This window comes from Mycetomoellerius zeteki, unplaced genomic scaffold, assembly GCF_001594055.1.
Source record: "Mycetomoellerius zeteki isolate Tzet28-1 unplaced genomic scaffold, Tzet1.0 scaffold70, whole genome shotgun sequence".
NCBI classification, from domain to species: Eukaryota; Metazoa; Arthropoda; class Insecta; order Hymenoptera; family Formicidae; genus Mycetomoellerius; species Mycetomoellerius zeteki.
This window is the reverse complement of record NW_017257720.1, coordinates 2,881,243-2,897,220: the sequence shown is the minus strand read 5'-3', so window position 1 is coordinate 2,897,220 and position 15,978 is coordinate 2,881,243. Positions and strand designations below refer to the sequence as shown.

Here is a 15,978-nt window from a genome sequence, read left to right as displayed (position 1 = left end):
CGGCGATTACAACCCTCTTGTTTATCTGTCACCTAGGTGACTTGCCACCTTTGTTGTACATACCATAATATATCTATATATATGATACATATTACTGTGCTTGATAAGAATTCAATTTCAGGAACTTTGATTAATAATATTTTATATATGAAAACAAATTTATTTATTTTTACTCGTTCTTGTGGGAGAAAATTAATAAAATGTTTGTTATTATTATTATATTCTTATTTTAAGATAAATTTAAGTTTAAGAGGGACATACAATTTCTCTCTTATGAAATTGTAAGCTTTCGTATAAAATCAAAAGGAGATACTTTATTGGAATATTAACAAAAATTGTTTAGATCTTTACAGTTACATGACAAAGGACCTCGCACAAATCTTATGGAAATTGAATTTCGGTCGAATTGCCTGATAATTTGATATGTTGTAGATCTTATCGTCTTGATAAAAAGTCTCTATAGGCTCCCTATAATGAACCGTTTGACCTCTACGAAGTGTCACTTTTCGAAATGGGCTAATACTATAATTTCTTATTTTCAACGTGTACGGTGCATTCCTACGTCATTATTTACACTTTCCATATATATTTTTAAGTAAAAAGTTATAAGGATAATATTCACCTGATTGTTTCTCATAAATCGGGGTGCTTTTGATTATTTGTGAGTTCCCTCGCCTCTCACAAATCGGGGTATTTTTTATTATTGTGAGTTTTGTATTACAAGATTCAATAGAAAAATGAATTTTTATTATTAAAAAAATATAATTTTCTTACAAGAAAGAAATATTTAACCGATAAGAACTAATCAGAAATAAAAAATAACAGTTATCGTAAAAATTTGATTTAAAAAAATCATTGATTAGAAGTTGGTATTTATTCACAAAGAAATCATTATGAATATTAAAGAAATTGTTCAAAAAATATAATTTCCATAAAATATCAATTTTTATTGAGGGGGTAACCACTAGCTGAAATATTGTTCCACAGAATACATGATTTCATATGATTTCATCTGATTACAAATAATTTTTTTCACTGCATATGAAATAATTTGTCGAAATATACGATTTTATTTAATATTATACAATGATTTCTCGTGGTTGCATGTGTAATTATTGGATTATACATAGAGATTTTATATGAATTTTATAATGATTTTGAGGATTCTGTCCCACGATTATATTATGTGGTTACCCCCTCGATTTTTATGTATTCTGGCTACGAATAACCATTATAAATAATTAAAACTATTTTCGGTTACGAATAACCATTATCGACAATAAGAATTTTATTTTGGTTATCCAAGGTGTCTAAACTATATACAGACCTTAATTGGTGGTTATCGGCAAGCAATATCGAATACGAACACATTTTCTTATTACTATTGACCGTTGTCAATTTTATTATCAATTTTATTAAAACAAATTAATAATTAAAGGATAAAAGTTATCATTATTTATGAAAAAAGAATAAAATAAAAGATACTTTGTTTTAATACGGTATTATAAAACAATGAACAAGTATATGGGGAAGTAGGAGTCAGTGCGGTACTTGGTGCACAAATGCAATGATAAAATAATCTAAAAAATAGTAAATATACATGGAAAGGTGATTTCAATGTTACCTATCCTGTATCATATGGAGGTATCACCTTATTATAATAAAGGTAACGCTAAAATCACCGTGTACATTTACTATTTATTGCCATTGGATCTACTATTTTCAATTCAACAATTGTTAATTACAGTAGTAATCAGAGACTTACAAAACCATCAGATATCGATTTTTATGTAAATCGTACGGATTTTTTAAAACTCTTGCCCTCCATATTGGATCCGCTATTTTGAATTGCATATTTTTTATTTCAGATTTGAAATCAATGACCAAAAAAGACTATATACATACTCTTGTATTCAGTAGCTATGTGTCAGAATCGAGAGGATATATCGCGCACTGTAGGTGACGCGCGGACTACTTGCTTTAAATTCAATAACTTCTGAACAAATGATCGGAAATTATTTAAAAAAAAAAAGGATTTAAACTAGAAAATTTAATATGCTGCAGCTATAAATATAAATTGTTAGATATTTTTTACGATTTTTTTTTTCGAATTATTTGGTTTTATATTTCAAAATTTGTCAATTTTTTCCGATTTGTCCAAAGTTTTTTGTTTGCGGTTTGCATGAAACATTTTTATAAGTATCGAAAAAATATTTTTAGTATTGTTGGAATATTTCTGAATTAAATGCCGCAAAATAGATCTCGATATTATTTTTTGTTTAGCCGGAAAAAATTAATAAAAAGGTTACTGTTGAAAAAAACTGTTTTTGCAATTATTTAAAAAATGGAGGGTGATGGAAAAAAACGGACAACGTAGTTGTTTTCAGCTCATCGAAATTCTACGGAAACATCTTTCAAGTTCAAAGCACAAGACTCCCCTAAATTTTGTCGGCCTGTGTTATTTAATGGTTATTTGTAGCCAAAATCGCTTTAAGAGAAATATAATTGTTATGCTGCAACTTTTTGGTTATAACAGTTACGGTCTTTGGAAATAATAGTATGAGTAGTTATGAAAACAACTGTTGTGAAAAATAAGCTCTAAAAAAATTGTTTGTAAAATTTAAGTGTGAAAACAATTGATTTAAAGAGTAGCTCTGAAAAGAATTAATAGGTCGCAGGAGTTTAAGCAAATGATCTCGGGACGCGCACAAAGATTCGTTGCGTACAAGTCGAATGTTTGTTGAAATGAAATAACAGTATTTCGACTGACGCACTATTTACTCAATATAAACAAAGCGCGCAGCGGTTCTTCGTGCGGGCCCTATAATCGTGCGTGCCCAAAATTCCGCGCCCTAAACATGAAGCAACACAGCGTAATCTCAAAAATCAAGTTATTGACTTCGATATCCTTATAGCTTTTTCGTGAGAAACAATTAAGTTAATATTATCCTTATATATATAATTTTTTTACTTAAAAATATACATAGAAAGAGCAAATAATGACGTAGGAATGCACCATACTCGTTGAAAAAGAAATAAGATATTGTAGTATTAGCCCATTTTGAAAAATGACACCTCGTAGAGATCAAACGGTTCATTACAGGGGACCAAGGAGACTTTTTATCAGGATGACAAGATCTACAACATATCAAATTTTCAGGCAATTCAACCGAAATTCAATTTCCATCAGGTTTATGCGGGGTCCTTTATTGATTTTTTGTTTATATAGAAAGATTCTATTAGAGATAATAAATCATCTAATAGTTTTACTACCGATTGAATTAATCATCGATTGAGTTAATTAAAGTTTCATCGGAGCGACGAAAAGTTGATCTAAAATTCTATTTGATTAAATAGTACCTATATTATGTCACATGTATTATTTAATATGTCACGTATATTAATATTATTTTTTTCAAATATATGTTATGTATTTTTCCTCATGCAATGTATTTCGAGATTTGAATACGCACGTGAAATTATAAAAGTCGTTTGAATTTGCGCAGGTGTTGAGGAAATTCGAAGTACGTGCTTTCTGTTTTATCTCTGTTAAATTTGCCTATCACAAAAAGTAATAATCAGAATTAAATGCTTTTTCTTTTGTGAATTAAATATTAATTATGCTCTAATCCTAATTTTTGCAATAACAAGTTAGCACCTCCCTCATTAAATTATATATAAAATCAAAAAGTTAGTACAGTAAAATTAAATACTTTTTATGTATTTTCAAGATCAGTTACACAATTAATATATTTATAACGATTTAAGAAATATACGCTATACACTAATAAAATTCGACGCATATTATATTAGTACAAGAATAAAACGTTAGGTAAAATACAGAAAATGAATAAGTTGTAGACAAAATTTCTTTATTTATATGCTCTCGTAAAGAAATATGTACAAGATTTTGGTGTTCATCTCCTTTGATCGATAAATCGCTTCCGAAATGAGCACCTTCTGTAAAATACTTACCAAGAGTAAAATATTAATTAAAATATAGATAGCGAATTTTTTGACGTAGACTTATATAAAAATGACACTTTGTTAAAGATTTACTCTTTTCGTCAAGAATTCGTTGATTTCTAATACTGTTTCCCGATCATTTCCTTATAATATAAAAGAGTCGGAAAAAGTATTTGTATATTTTCCTTTTTTTTTCTGTCAGGTCACAGTTTTCTATAGTTTAGTATAGAGACCCTTTATATTCAGAAACTAACCATAAGAGTGTCGTCCGTTTTTTCTAGTAACATCCTATGAATGAGAAAAGATGCTATCTCGCTCTGTTATAGTGGTATGAAAGAAAAAAGATATGTGCTATCTCGCTCCGACTAACTGAATTACCAGAAAGTGGCCCTCCTATAGCTATATATAAGTCTCTGATTACAGAGTGTTTAATTTATTGTAGGGAAGATTCGCTTCAATATACTGTGTTTCAAAATTTACTGGCAGTATTGAAAATCTATAGTTTACGTTACGTGCACTATAGATTCAGTACTGGCAGTAAATTTTAAAACACACCCTATAGAACTCACTGCTTCAGAAACCCTTATTAGAGGAATGTCAGTTTTCTTCTGTTATATAATGTGAGTTCTTTCCACTTGGCGCTCACAACGCTCGTATCGTTTGCCCTTGTTCAATATTAAATAAACAAGGACGAAATGATTCTAAGAACGTTGCAAACACCAAGTGTAACACGGTCTGTACGAGATACATTTCTCTGTCTTCTATTCGTTCAGTCGTTGTTTGGTATGCATTCAGTTCAAATGTTCAGTGTTTAGTTCAGTTCACGTTCGTTACTTTGATGAGTTGATTTTATTTAATTTTGCTTTATGTCACGACACTTTGCCATTTGCCAATTTGTCGCAATTATCGTTTCTATTATTCTGCATTAGTTTTATACATTCTCGATGTTTCCCATTTTTGTTTTCGTAGTTCAGCACGTGCTCCAGTAATCCAGATATGTCGAATTCGCAAGGTAATAATTTTATTTTTTATTATGTTTCCTACTGGATGCACTGATAAAAAATTATTATATTTTAATAAATATTTGTTTCAAAATTACTAACAAAATATTTACTAAATGTAAACATATTTTTTTTAAGCATAACTTTTTTATTTTGAGGAAATATTTATTTACTGTAAGTAAATATTTCGTTAGTATTATTGAAACAAATATTTATTAAAATTCAGCAATTTTTTTTCAGTGAGCACCTTTAATCCAACGAGAAGTGACTCATCGAATTGAACGATTTCGACGTTGATGGTTGAAGTCGTGATTTCTATGTTGATTCGATATCGATTTGACGTCGAATTGACGATCATTTCTCACTTAGGCCCGGTCTCACCAACTCCGATTAAACTAATCGGCCGATTAAATATTGCCAACTGCAAGACTTGAAAACATCCTTTTTCTGGCGGGGCGCCGAGTACTCACGTGCTCGATTCGCATGGCTTTTTCGTATTTGAGAAATTTTCCATTAATATGGACTTATGCTGTTATTATTACATCGTTCTTCACAATTCTCAGAAAATTAGGTTATGTTTTCAGTCTTGCAATTAGCAATACTGAAATTTAATCGACCGATTAGCTTAATCGGAGTTGGTGAATCCGGGCCTTAAAGTCATACGATGTCAGATATTATGTGTTATGATAATGATCCTACCGGCAAGCTAATGTCGATCAGAATATAATGTAGGAGATATACGATAAGACTGATTTAGGTACATTCGATGCGGCAAGAAGATCTCGAAGTAGGAGTTCCTCACGAAGCTTTGAATCCAAGAATTCATCTAGATCTCGAGCACGTTTTACAAGTTCCACTTCATTGCCTAGGTAAGTTTAAAGTATCCAATGCATTTCGAATTGTATACGTAATTTCACATATGTACGTCTAGTTATAAAGGTTGCGTTCGTTTTTAAAGCTTTCAGCGCTTCCATTCTCGTTTTACATCTAATGGACAATAAAGAGAGAGTAATGATTATAAATGCTTAAGGCGTGTAAGCGTCTAAACCGAACGCAGCTCAAAGTGCAGTCCACTTACTGCTACACATATTTTGGAACATTTGATTGACCAATGAGAGGAAAGAATTTTATTAACTGACCAATCAAAAAATGCTTCGAAGCACTTAATGGACTGTAGACTAAACATGTGCACTCAAAATTTTTAGACATAGCGTTAATTTATTTTTGTTGTAAATCTACGAAAATATTAATTATTTTAAAATTTTTTATATTTAATTTTTTTTTGCTAGAGCATAATTTATGTATGTAAAGCTTCATATTTATTATCATAGATATTAAAATCATACTTTTTTTTCTATTCGTAATATATTTAATTTTCGCAAAAGTGTTCCAAATTGAAATGCTTTTTGAACTTCTAAGAGTATTGGCTCTAAATTGTGTTCATTAGCAATGTGTTTATTAGCAATGTTTTTGATTTGTTAAAAGCAAAGGAGTTAATACATTTTAGGAAGTTTGGGGAGAACGCAAGGATTGTTGGATTCATCTTTTCTTTTTCATTCATTTTCATTTGCTAAATTCGAAAATCAAGAGATCTGTTTTTTACTTCTGCACTCTGTGAACTGATGCAATAGGTTCTTTTTAGCTAAAATTCTTGCACGGTTCTCTTCCTTTCCTCTCGATGTTAGAGAACTAAAAAGAACACAGGCTTAATAAGTTGAAGTGAAATAAATATATATTTGCTTTAACTTATTGTATCGTATGCACCAGTTCAAAGAGTGCAGAAATAAAAAACAGACCTACCACATATAGTGTTTTCGACTGCAGAGGGTTTTGAACCAATTGAAACGGGATTCTCTAACGTCTTATCATTAATTGTCGTTATCGTTGACTAGCGACAACTAATGAGAGCCGCATTTTTTTCCTGTAGCGAGATTCTCTAAAGTCTATTCTATAATATAATATAAGGGTCGCAAGCCGTAAGCCGTAAGAAATTAACCAATCGTAGTTGATTATTTTTGTCATATTCAACTGTGATTGACCAATTTCTTACGGTTTACGACTTGCGATCCTATTGTAGAACAGGCATAAACGTCTTATCGACGATTGTTACTACTGTTAACTATACTTAACTTGCGTTACGTGCAGTGATCACGAGTGATTCTGTATCGAGCAGTTATCGATATTTCTCGTTAAATCAAATCGTTAAGGAAAATTGTCATTTATGTTAACGATGAACTCCGCGGAGGTCTCCTTAGAATAAAAACAATTTTCGGAACTTAACGATTCGATTTAACAAGAAATATCGATAATTGCTCGATACAGAATCGCTCGTGATCACATAACGCAAGTCACTGTTATAATGATAGCGACAATCGTCGACAAGACGTTTAGAGAATCCCACTATTGGAAAAAAAGCGCGGCTCTCATTGGTTGTCGCTAGTTAACGACAATTGTCGATAAGACGTTAGAGAATCCCGCTGATAAGATAGATTAATTCTTTATTATTGGTTGACGTGCTCTATCAATAGTAGAGTTTATCGCGTCATTAAACCAACCCGGATCGGATCAAAATTCTCTACAGTCAAAAATGCTAATAGTTAAAATAGTTTCTTCAGTTATTCTATTCGGGAAATAGCGGGAAATATAATTTTAGAACATATTTTAACAAAAAAAAACAACGATTAATTTTATCATTTTGTCGAGCCATGTCTACTGTAATTTCTCTGTTTTTGAAAATTATCTTTTTTTATTAACATTAATTATTATTAAAGTTGTGACTCTTGCACTATAGAATAAGTAAACAGATTTGTAGTGAAGGCGATTATTGTGTAGAGAGTATTTATGAAGCCTAATACTAAAGGTTTGTAAAAGCTATTATGTGTTTCGTGGGTTATCTCTGTGTCTGTATCCATTCTTGGAATGCTAACGTTTCGTAAACGTTGCAGTTCACTTCATCAAGAGTAGCCTGATACCAGGTCTGTTCTTTTTAGTTGAATTTCTTAATGTATGTGCATGGTTCACCTTTTGTCTTTTTTCTCCAATGTAGAGAGAAAAAGAAGAATAAGAAAGAGATGAATCGTGCAAAAAATTTAGCTAAAAAAAAATGGCTCTTATACATTTATATTGGATTAATAGAACTAAAGAATTTCATGTCCTACACACCAAAAAAAGAAAAATTATAGCCAAGTACATAAAATTCGACGATCGTATCGAAAATTCAAAGTATCGAATGTTGCATTATCTAAAATAAGAAACATTTTTAATAAACAATTTAATCATTCAAAAATTAACTGTTTAAAAACAAATATGAAATTAATGCAAGTATCTTATCCAAGTATCTTACCCAAATATCTCATTATTAAAAAAAGATTTTGGAAAAGCTTATTTGTAAAAAAAATTTATTAATTATAAGATGTATAATATACGAACTAAAGTGATCAAATGGATTGTAGTAAAGAAAAAACTTGGCGTGCTCGGGTCGCATTGATTGCATTTCTGTAAATATATTGTCTGTCGACACTGTATTTTAATTATGGTAATACAAAAATAATAGATATGTTATATATATATATATAAACATATAGTAATATAGTATATATGTGGAATATAAAATTCTTTAGGTTCTATTAATCCTTAGTTTTTGGCACTTTTACTACATACGATGAGTGTCTTTCGTGTCTTGAATTAATTTTTATCACTTTTACAAGTATATAAAAATTATTGAGCGATTTTTACATATATTTTGACATATATTTTTACATACATCTTTAGAAAATATTTGTAAAGTTGTATATTTATAACAAATTGTATATAAATTGTTATAACTAAATATAGTTAATAAAATGAGAAAAATCTACTATTTTTAAAGGAAAAATATGTTTTTAATATCTTAAAGTTGACATTCCAAACTACAAAAGAAAAAACAGTTCAAGTGTCGGCTGTCCAAAAAATTTAGTTATTTAGTAACCTGAAAATGATGTTTTTTTTATATGCATGAATTGCTATAAATTGAAAATATATTGCATTTACATTTAAAATAATGCATTTTATTATTGTTATTGTGTGTTAAAAAAAAACTTGTAATTTATTTAGGAAAATGTTCTTTATAACATTACAGACAACTTAATATTATAGGTAATTTCATTCTTGTGTAGAGTGTTTTATGTTAATTTAACACAAGAGTGTGCCAAAAACCATCGTATTTATTAAGAACTAATATGTTGTTGTAGGATTAAATTCTTTTTTTAACAATTCCCGAAATATTCCTGCAATACAAACGAGAATTAGTTGAAAATAAAGAAAAAATGAAATTTTTTTAGTTACAAAAATGTACACGTTGTATACACGATAGGTTATTTGTGACCCAGAACTTCGAAATTATTCTAGTTAAAGGATATACACGAATTGAGGCAGGCAACGCATAAAACTTGTTCTTTAGATGCCAAACTTTTTTTAGGAATAGGTATTTGACCACAGGTGCTCTTGTTAGTATTTCAAAGAAAAGAAATGTGCAAGATACGAATGGCCCAAAGGTATATTAAGGATTAATCCAATATATATAAGGTCTATTCTTTTTAGCTGAAATTCTTGCACGGTTTATCTTTCTTCCTTTTCTTTCTATATTGAAGAAAAAAGAGAGAAGATAAATCGTGCACAAAAGAAAAGCTAAAAAAACAGGCCTCTAATATTCCATTTTATAAACACTCTACACAAGAATGAAATTATTTTAAAACGTTTAAAAAACAATTTTTTATTATAATATATATAAAATATGTAGAAAGAGAAATAAAAACACATATTTATCATAGAAACAAATATCTATTTATTCATTTTCTTCACAGTTGAAAAGATTGAAAAGAGTAAATAACTCTAACTCGTGGATCTCGCGAGAGTTTATTGTTTAAAACCCATTCTTTTTTTTCTATAATTTTTTATTCGAGATTTTGACAATCAATAGCACAGAAGTGGAATGAGAGTGCGAATGACAAAATCATCAAATTTTTTAATTAACACACAGTGTCCACTGGCGGAAGGTTAATTAAAAAATTTGATGATTTTGTCATTCGTACTCTCATTCCACTTCTGCGCTATTGATTGTCAGAATCTCGAATAAAAAATTATAGAAAAAAAAGAATGGGGTTTTAAACAATAATTTTATGTGGGTAGAAAATACTTAGTTATGTCACAAAAAAATAAAGGTTTTATTTTCTTTCGTTTGGAAGGAAGAGAATCTCAGATGTTTATTTTATATACATATGTACCAGATGTCCCATTTTAACTTGTACACCGAAATATCTCAAAATGTACAAAAGATATGAAAAAATGTTTCAAACAAATTATATATAGGTACACGTATCTAGATTAATTTACCATGTTATTTTATGATATTAAAAAACAATATTTATTTATAGCACAAAAATTAAATTCACAAAAAAGAAAGCAGATGTCAGCTCAGAAGAAGAAGACCAACCATGTTACACATCAGAATTTGTGAAATCCCTGGAATCAGAAGAAGAATCTGAAGGTATAAAAAATTGAAAAATTTCTAATTACACAAAAATAAAAATTAAATGATTCTTTTTACAAATTTTTATTTATGTTTGTATGTTATGTTTTATATTTTATGATTCCAGGAGAAGACAATATCAGTGAAAATGAGGAAGAGCAAGAAGAAGTTGAACAAAAAGAAGAAGAAGAAGAAGAAGAAGAAGATGATGATGATGAAGAAGAAGATGAAGACGAAGAAGAAGATGAAAACGAAGAAGAAGCTGAAGAAGATAAAGACGAAGAAGATAATGATGATATGCCGAGAAAGAAAAAGAAAAGTAGAATTGCTAGCTTCATCATAGATGAAGCTGAAGTAGACGATGATGTGGAGGATGATGATGAATGGGAGGAAGGTGCGCATGAAATTGGTATCGTGGGAAATGAGGTGGACGAATTAGGACCGACTGCGCGTGAGATTGAGAGACGACGTAGAGATACAAATTTTTGGGAGTAAGTATTTAGAATTTGATAATTTCATATATTTCATATATTTCATGTTTGTTTTAATAAAAGTTTTTGATCTTTTGAACATATCTTTTAGTACGCAAGAAGAGGAAATTGAAGAGTACCTTCGGAAAAGATATAGCAACAAATCGACAGCCGTTCATCGTTTTGGCGACGGCGGCGAAGAAATGAGCGAGGAAATCATTCAGCAAACTTTATTACCAGGCGTGAAAGATCCAAATTTGTGGATGGTAAAATGTCGAATAGGAGAAGAAAAAGCTACAGTACTGTTATTGATGCGCAAGTTTATCGCATACCAGAATTCAAGTAAGGAATATAAATTTGACATATTATCTTATTGAGTATACTTTACTGCATGTGTTTAAATATCCTTTTGCTTTTTAAAAAATTTAGATGACCGTCTTCAAATAAAATCTGTTTTTGCACCGGAAGGAGTTAAGGGATATATATACATAGAGGCTTACAAGCAGTCGCATGTAAAAGCTGCTATTGAAAATGTTGGAAGTCTCAGAATGGGTACATGGAAGCAACAAATGGTGCCTATTAAAGAGATGACAGAAGTGCTGCGAGTAATTAAAAAACAGACTCGTTTAAAACCTAAGCAATGGGTCCGTCTGAAACGAGGCATTTATAAAGATGATTTAGCTCAGATTGATTATATCGATTTAGCACAAAATCAAATTCACTTGAAATTGCTTCCAAGACTCGATTACACTAGATTTCGTGGCGCGTTGAGAACAGTGCAGAACGAATCCGATATATTGAAACGCAAGAAGAACAGGCAACCGATAAAACCATTTGATCCTGAAGCAGTTCGTGCTATTGGAGGAGAAGTTACTAAAAACGGAGATTTCCATATTTTTGAAGGAAATAGATATAGTCATAAAGGGTTTGTTTTATTTTATAATACTATTATATGTCGTTATTTATACATATATTTATATACACATAATTTTGATCAATTAAAATGATTTCTTATTTTGGGTAGATTTCTTTACAAAAATTTTTCCCTAAATAACATTATCGCAGAGGGTGTTAAGCCTACACTTTCCGAATTAGAAAGATTTGAAGAAGTGCCACAAGATATTGAAATAGATTTTAATGATACGCCAGGAATTGGAATATTTGGAAAAAAAGATCAATCTCATTGCTTGAGTAATGGAGACAATGTAGCAGTATGCGAGGGTGAACTTATAAATCTACAGGGAAAAATCATTTCCATAGATGGGAACACAATTATGGTTATGCCGAAACATGAAGAACTTAATGAAGTTTTGGAATTTCAAGCTTCAGAATTACGAAAACATTTTGCGCAAGGCGACCACGTGAAGGTAAATTTAGCTCATTAAAAAACTATACTTTTTTCCCCACAATATTGTAATCTTATTTTAATTAATCTACAGATTATAGCAGGACGATACGAAGGCGACACAGGTTTAATTGTTAGAGTAGAACAAAATAGAATAGTTTTATTCTCCGATTTAACAATGCATGAACTCGAGGTTCTACCGAGGGATTTGCAATTATGTTCTGACATGGCAACTGGTGTCGACACATTAGGTAAATATCAGTGGGGTGACTTGGTGCAGCTAGATGCACAAACAGTTGGTGTTATCATTCGATTGGAACGTGAGAATTTTCATGTCTTGTCTATACATGGGAAAGTAGTCGAAGCAAGACCGCAAAGTCTTACGAAGCGTCACGAAAACAGAAATACGATCGCATTGGACTCCCAACAGAACACTATACAAAGAAAGGATATCGTTAAGGTAGTTGATGGACCGCATGCCGGTCGAGGAGGTGAAATTAAGCATCTTTACAGAAGTTTTGCTTTTTTGCACTCGAAAATATTCATCGATAACGGTGGAATATTTGTATGCAAGACCAGACATTTACAACTATCCGGTGGAAATAAAGCAACTCCTATCTCTATACCACTATTGGTAGGATTTATGTCACCTAAAATTACGTCCCCGATGCATCCCAGCGGGTAGGATCTTTTATTCTCATTCTATACTCACTTTATTAATTTATTCTTTCAAAATTTATATGTAAAACTTGTATGTAAATTATTGTTCAATCTTACAGAGGTAGTTTTGGACAAAACAGCGGAGATAGACGAGGTCGTAGTGGTGTTGATGGTATAAGACGTGATCGAGAATTAATAGGAACCACCGTCAAAATAACAGGTGGACCTTATAAAGGAAACGTGGGTATTGTAAAAGATGCGACGCAGACAACAGCACGAGTGGAACTACATTCAACGTGCCACACCATCTCGGTTGATCGTTCTCATATAGCAACCGTTGGTGTTTCAACAAGAGATGGTGGTTTCAGCAGCTACAACAGAACTCCGATTTATGGATCCGGTGGACAGACGCCTACATATTCGAAGGACGCATCAAAAACACCTATGCATGGTTTCCAGACGCCTATATACGAATGTGAATATATTTATATATTTGTACTTTTGTTGTGCGGGATGATTCTTTTATGTGGAAAGTATAATCTTTATTAATTCAAATCTTACAGGTGGTTCTCGTACTCCACATTACGGTTCAATGACACCATCTCACGATGGCTCACGAACACCAGGTCAGTCTGGAGCCTGGGATCCGACAATTACTAACACACCTGCTAGGACAAACGATTTCGATCAATATAACACAGAGGAGGGTGGCTCACCTGGTTATCCTCCCCAATATGCTCCTACTGAAGGGCCGTTTATTCCACAGACTCCGAGCATTATGTACGGTTCGGAACAAAGCTTCGGTTCATGTCATTCGAGTCCTATAGAAAGTTCTACATCAAATTCTAGCTCAAATCATGAAAGCTACATTGCTACTCCGTCCTCAATGAATACTGAATACATCAACAAATCATACGACGCGTATTCGACGCCTTCTCCAAGAGGTTACACACCTAGTAAGTAATATATGGAATCTGAAGTAGATGAAGATTTATATATGCATACATATTTTTATTATAGGATCTCCATATCGCAGTAGTTTTATAATTTAATTTTGCAATATGATTACTTTTTAATTTTCTTTTCGCGTTATTTACAAGTTATAAATAAAAGGTCTAAGACTATTTTAACACTATATCTATTCTAATTTACTTAATTGTATTTTTTTTATATAATTATATTAAACATTAGAGATAAATTGAATTAATTAATGAAATTAAATACATGTTTTCGAAACCATTGCATCATCTCATACTTTATATTCACGACCTTTAATTTTTCAAATCACTCTTTTATTAAATTTTTTAGTAAACTAAAACATATCATGATCGAACTTGAATATATCGGATTAATCAATTCTATATGAATCGAATGCTTTTACATAAAGTTATAGCATCATCTGTAGCAGAAGCAAATTTGCATCATCCCATTGCATGACAAGTTATGGACTCGATAAGAAGTTCAACATTTCAGTACCTGTGCAGTATAATTTATCATTCTTGCAGGTAGTCCATATAATCCAATAACACCTAGTTCAGGAATGGATGCAGATGACGATTCAGATTGGCATACAACGGATATTGAAGTTCGCATTTGCGACACCCATGATGATCCTGCCCTTGTTGGACAACAAGGAGTCATCCGACAAGTTTCAGTAAGTGATTCTGTGTTAATTTTGGACTTACTAAAGATATTATTGGACGTTAATAAATATTATTGGATATCAATAATTTATATACATGCTTCTTTGTGATTGCACTGATTTTAAAGAATAACACGTTTATTTGTGGCAGGGTGGTATGTGCACCGTTTATCTACCTACGGAAGATCGAGTAGTAAGCATAGTGGGTGGACAATTAGAATTTGTAGTACCGTCACGTGGCGATCGAGTCAAAGTGATTCTTGGTGAAGAAGACCGTGAAGCCGTCGGCACTTTACTTTCAATCGACAATCAAGAGGGAGTGGTAAAGCTTACTACGGACGAGATAAAATTCTTCCAATTTCGGTTTTTGGGTAAAATGGGAGAGATAAAACAAGGATAGAATGATGCAATATCATTATTGATAATATGCTCCTTTAATGCGCCTTATGTCTAATGTGTAACACAATAATAAATAACATTGTACATTATGAACATATTATACGTCCGTTTTTTCTCTTATTCTACATTATAATTTGTAGGGAATTCGAAATACATAATAGGAAAGAGAATGCATCGTTTTGGTTTTTGAATATTGCTGTCATAATTACAACTTGATTATTAAATTGATTATCAAACCCTACTTATCTACAGTAATATTTATTTAATAATTAAATGTTTATTAGAATTGAATTCTTATTAAAATTTACATCAAACATAATCGCGTTAACTATTTAGGTACTGTTTACAGTAAATTAAAATCTTTAGTGTATTTATTATCTATCTCGTATAATTCGTGACATAATAATCGAAGCTATAACATGGTCAAAATTCGGTACTGTTTTATTCTAAAGAAATGCGATCATGTAAGGCCGGAAACAGACTACGCATTGAAGATTGAGATTTAAGATTGAAAAATTCAAATTTGACCAATCGAAACGAAAGGAGCTAAAATTTCTTTGTCCTTATTGGTCAAATTTCAATCTTCAATCTTCAACCTCAATTTTTAATGCGTAGTCTGATTCCGGCCTAAAATAATCATGCTAGACTCAAGCAAGAAATTAACTATTCCTATATATATTATAATAGCACAATGAAATGTATTAAGAATTTCGCGAATTTAATTCGTTTCTATATTATCAATTTACAATGGCTTTAAGGCCGGAATCAGACTACGCATTAAAAATTGAGGTTGAAGATTGAAGATTGAAATTTGACCAATAAGGACAAAGAAATTTTAACTCCTTTCATTTCGATTGGTCAAATTTGAATTTTTCAATCTTCAATCTCAATCTTCAATGCATAGTCTGATTCCGGCCTAATGCACATTGAGTGCGCACCGGAGGATCGATTCTGTATTTTGAAACGAGGTGAAAATTAAAAAAAGTGAG

The 15,978-nt window shown here is 31.2% G+C and overlaps 1 protein-coding gene across 2 annotated transcripts; it reads left to right on the top strand.

Annotated features, from left to right (window-relative positions):
* Positions 1-4,902: 4,902 nt before the first annotated feature.
* LOC108729065 (transcription elongation factor SPT5-like) lies at positions 4,903-15,044 on the top strand. 2 transcript variants are annotated; one of them, XM_018457983.1, is made up of 12 exons: positions 4,903-4,978; positions 5,725-5,836; positions 10,379-10,491; positions 10,601-10,964; positions 11,056-11,285; positions 11,373-11,868; positions 11,968-12,310; positions 12,383-12,969; positions 13,068-13,423; positions 13,512-13,904; positions 14,454-14,602; positions 14,742-15,044. In XM_018457983.1, the coding sequence occupies exons 1-12, from the start codon at positions 4,963-4,965 to the stop codon at positions 14,988-14,990; spliced, it is 3,408 nt and encodes a 1,135-aa protein (XP_018313485.1). In that variant the 5' UTR covers positions 4,903-4,962; the 3' UTR covers positions 14,991-15,044. The 2 variants fall into 2 exon arrangements, with proteins under 2 accessions (XP_018313485.1, XP_018313486.1); XM_018457984.1 differs by lacking the exons at positions 4,903-4,978; positions 5,725-5,836 and adding an exon at positions 9,372-9,499.
* The last annotated feature ends 934 nt before the right edge of the window (positions 15,045-15,978 follow it).

What these genes read in the sequence shown, in the direction of transcription:
- LOC108729065 (XM_018457983.1), top strand. An exon ending in TATCGCATACCAGAATTCAA is followed by an intron (nt 11,286 to 11,372) that starts GTAAGGAATATA and finishes TAAAAAATTTAG; the next exon opens with ATGACCGTCTTCAAATAAAA. An exon ending in TCCAAGAGGTTACACACCTA is followed by an intron (nt 13,905 to 14,453) that starts GTAAGTAATATA and finishes TCATTCTTGCAG; the next exon opens with GTAGTCCATATAATCCAATA.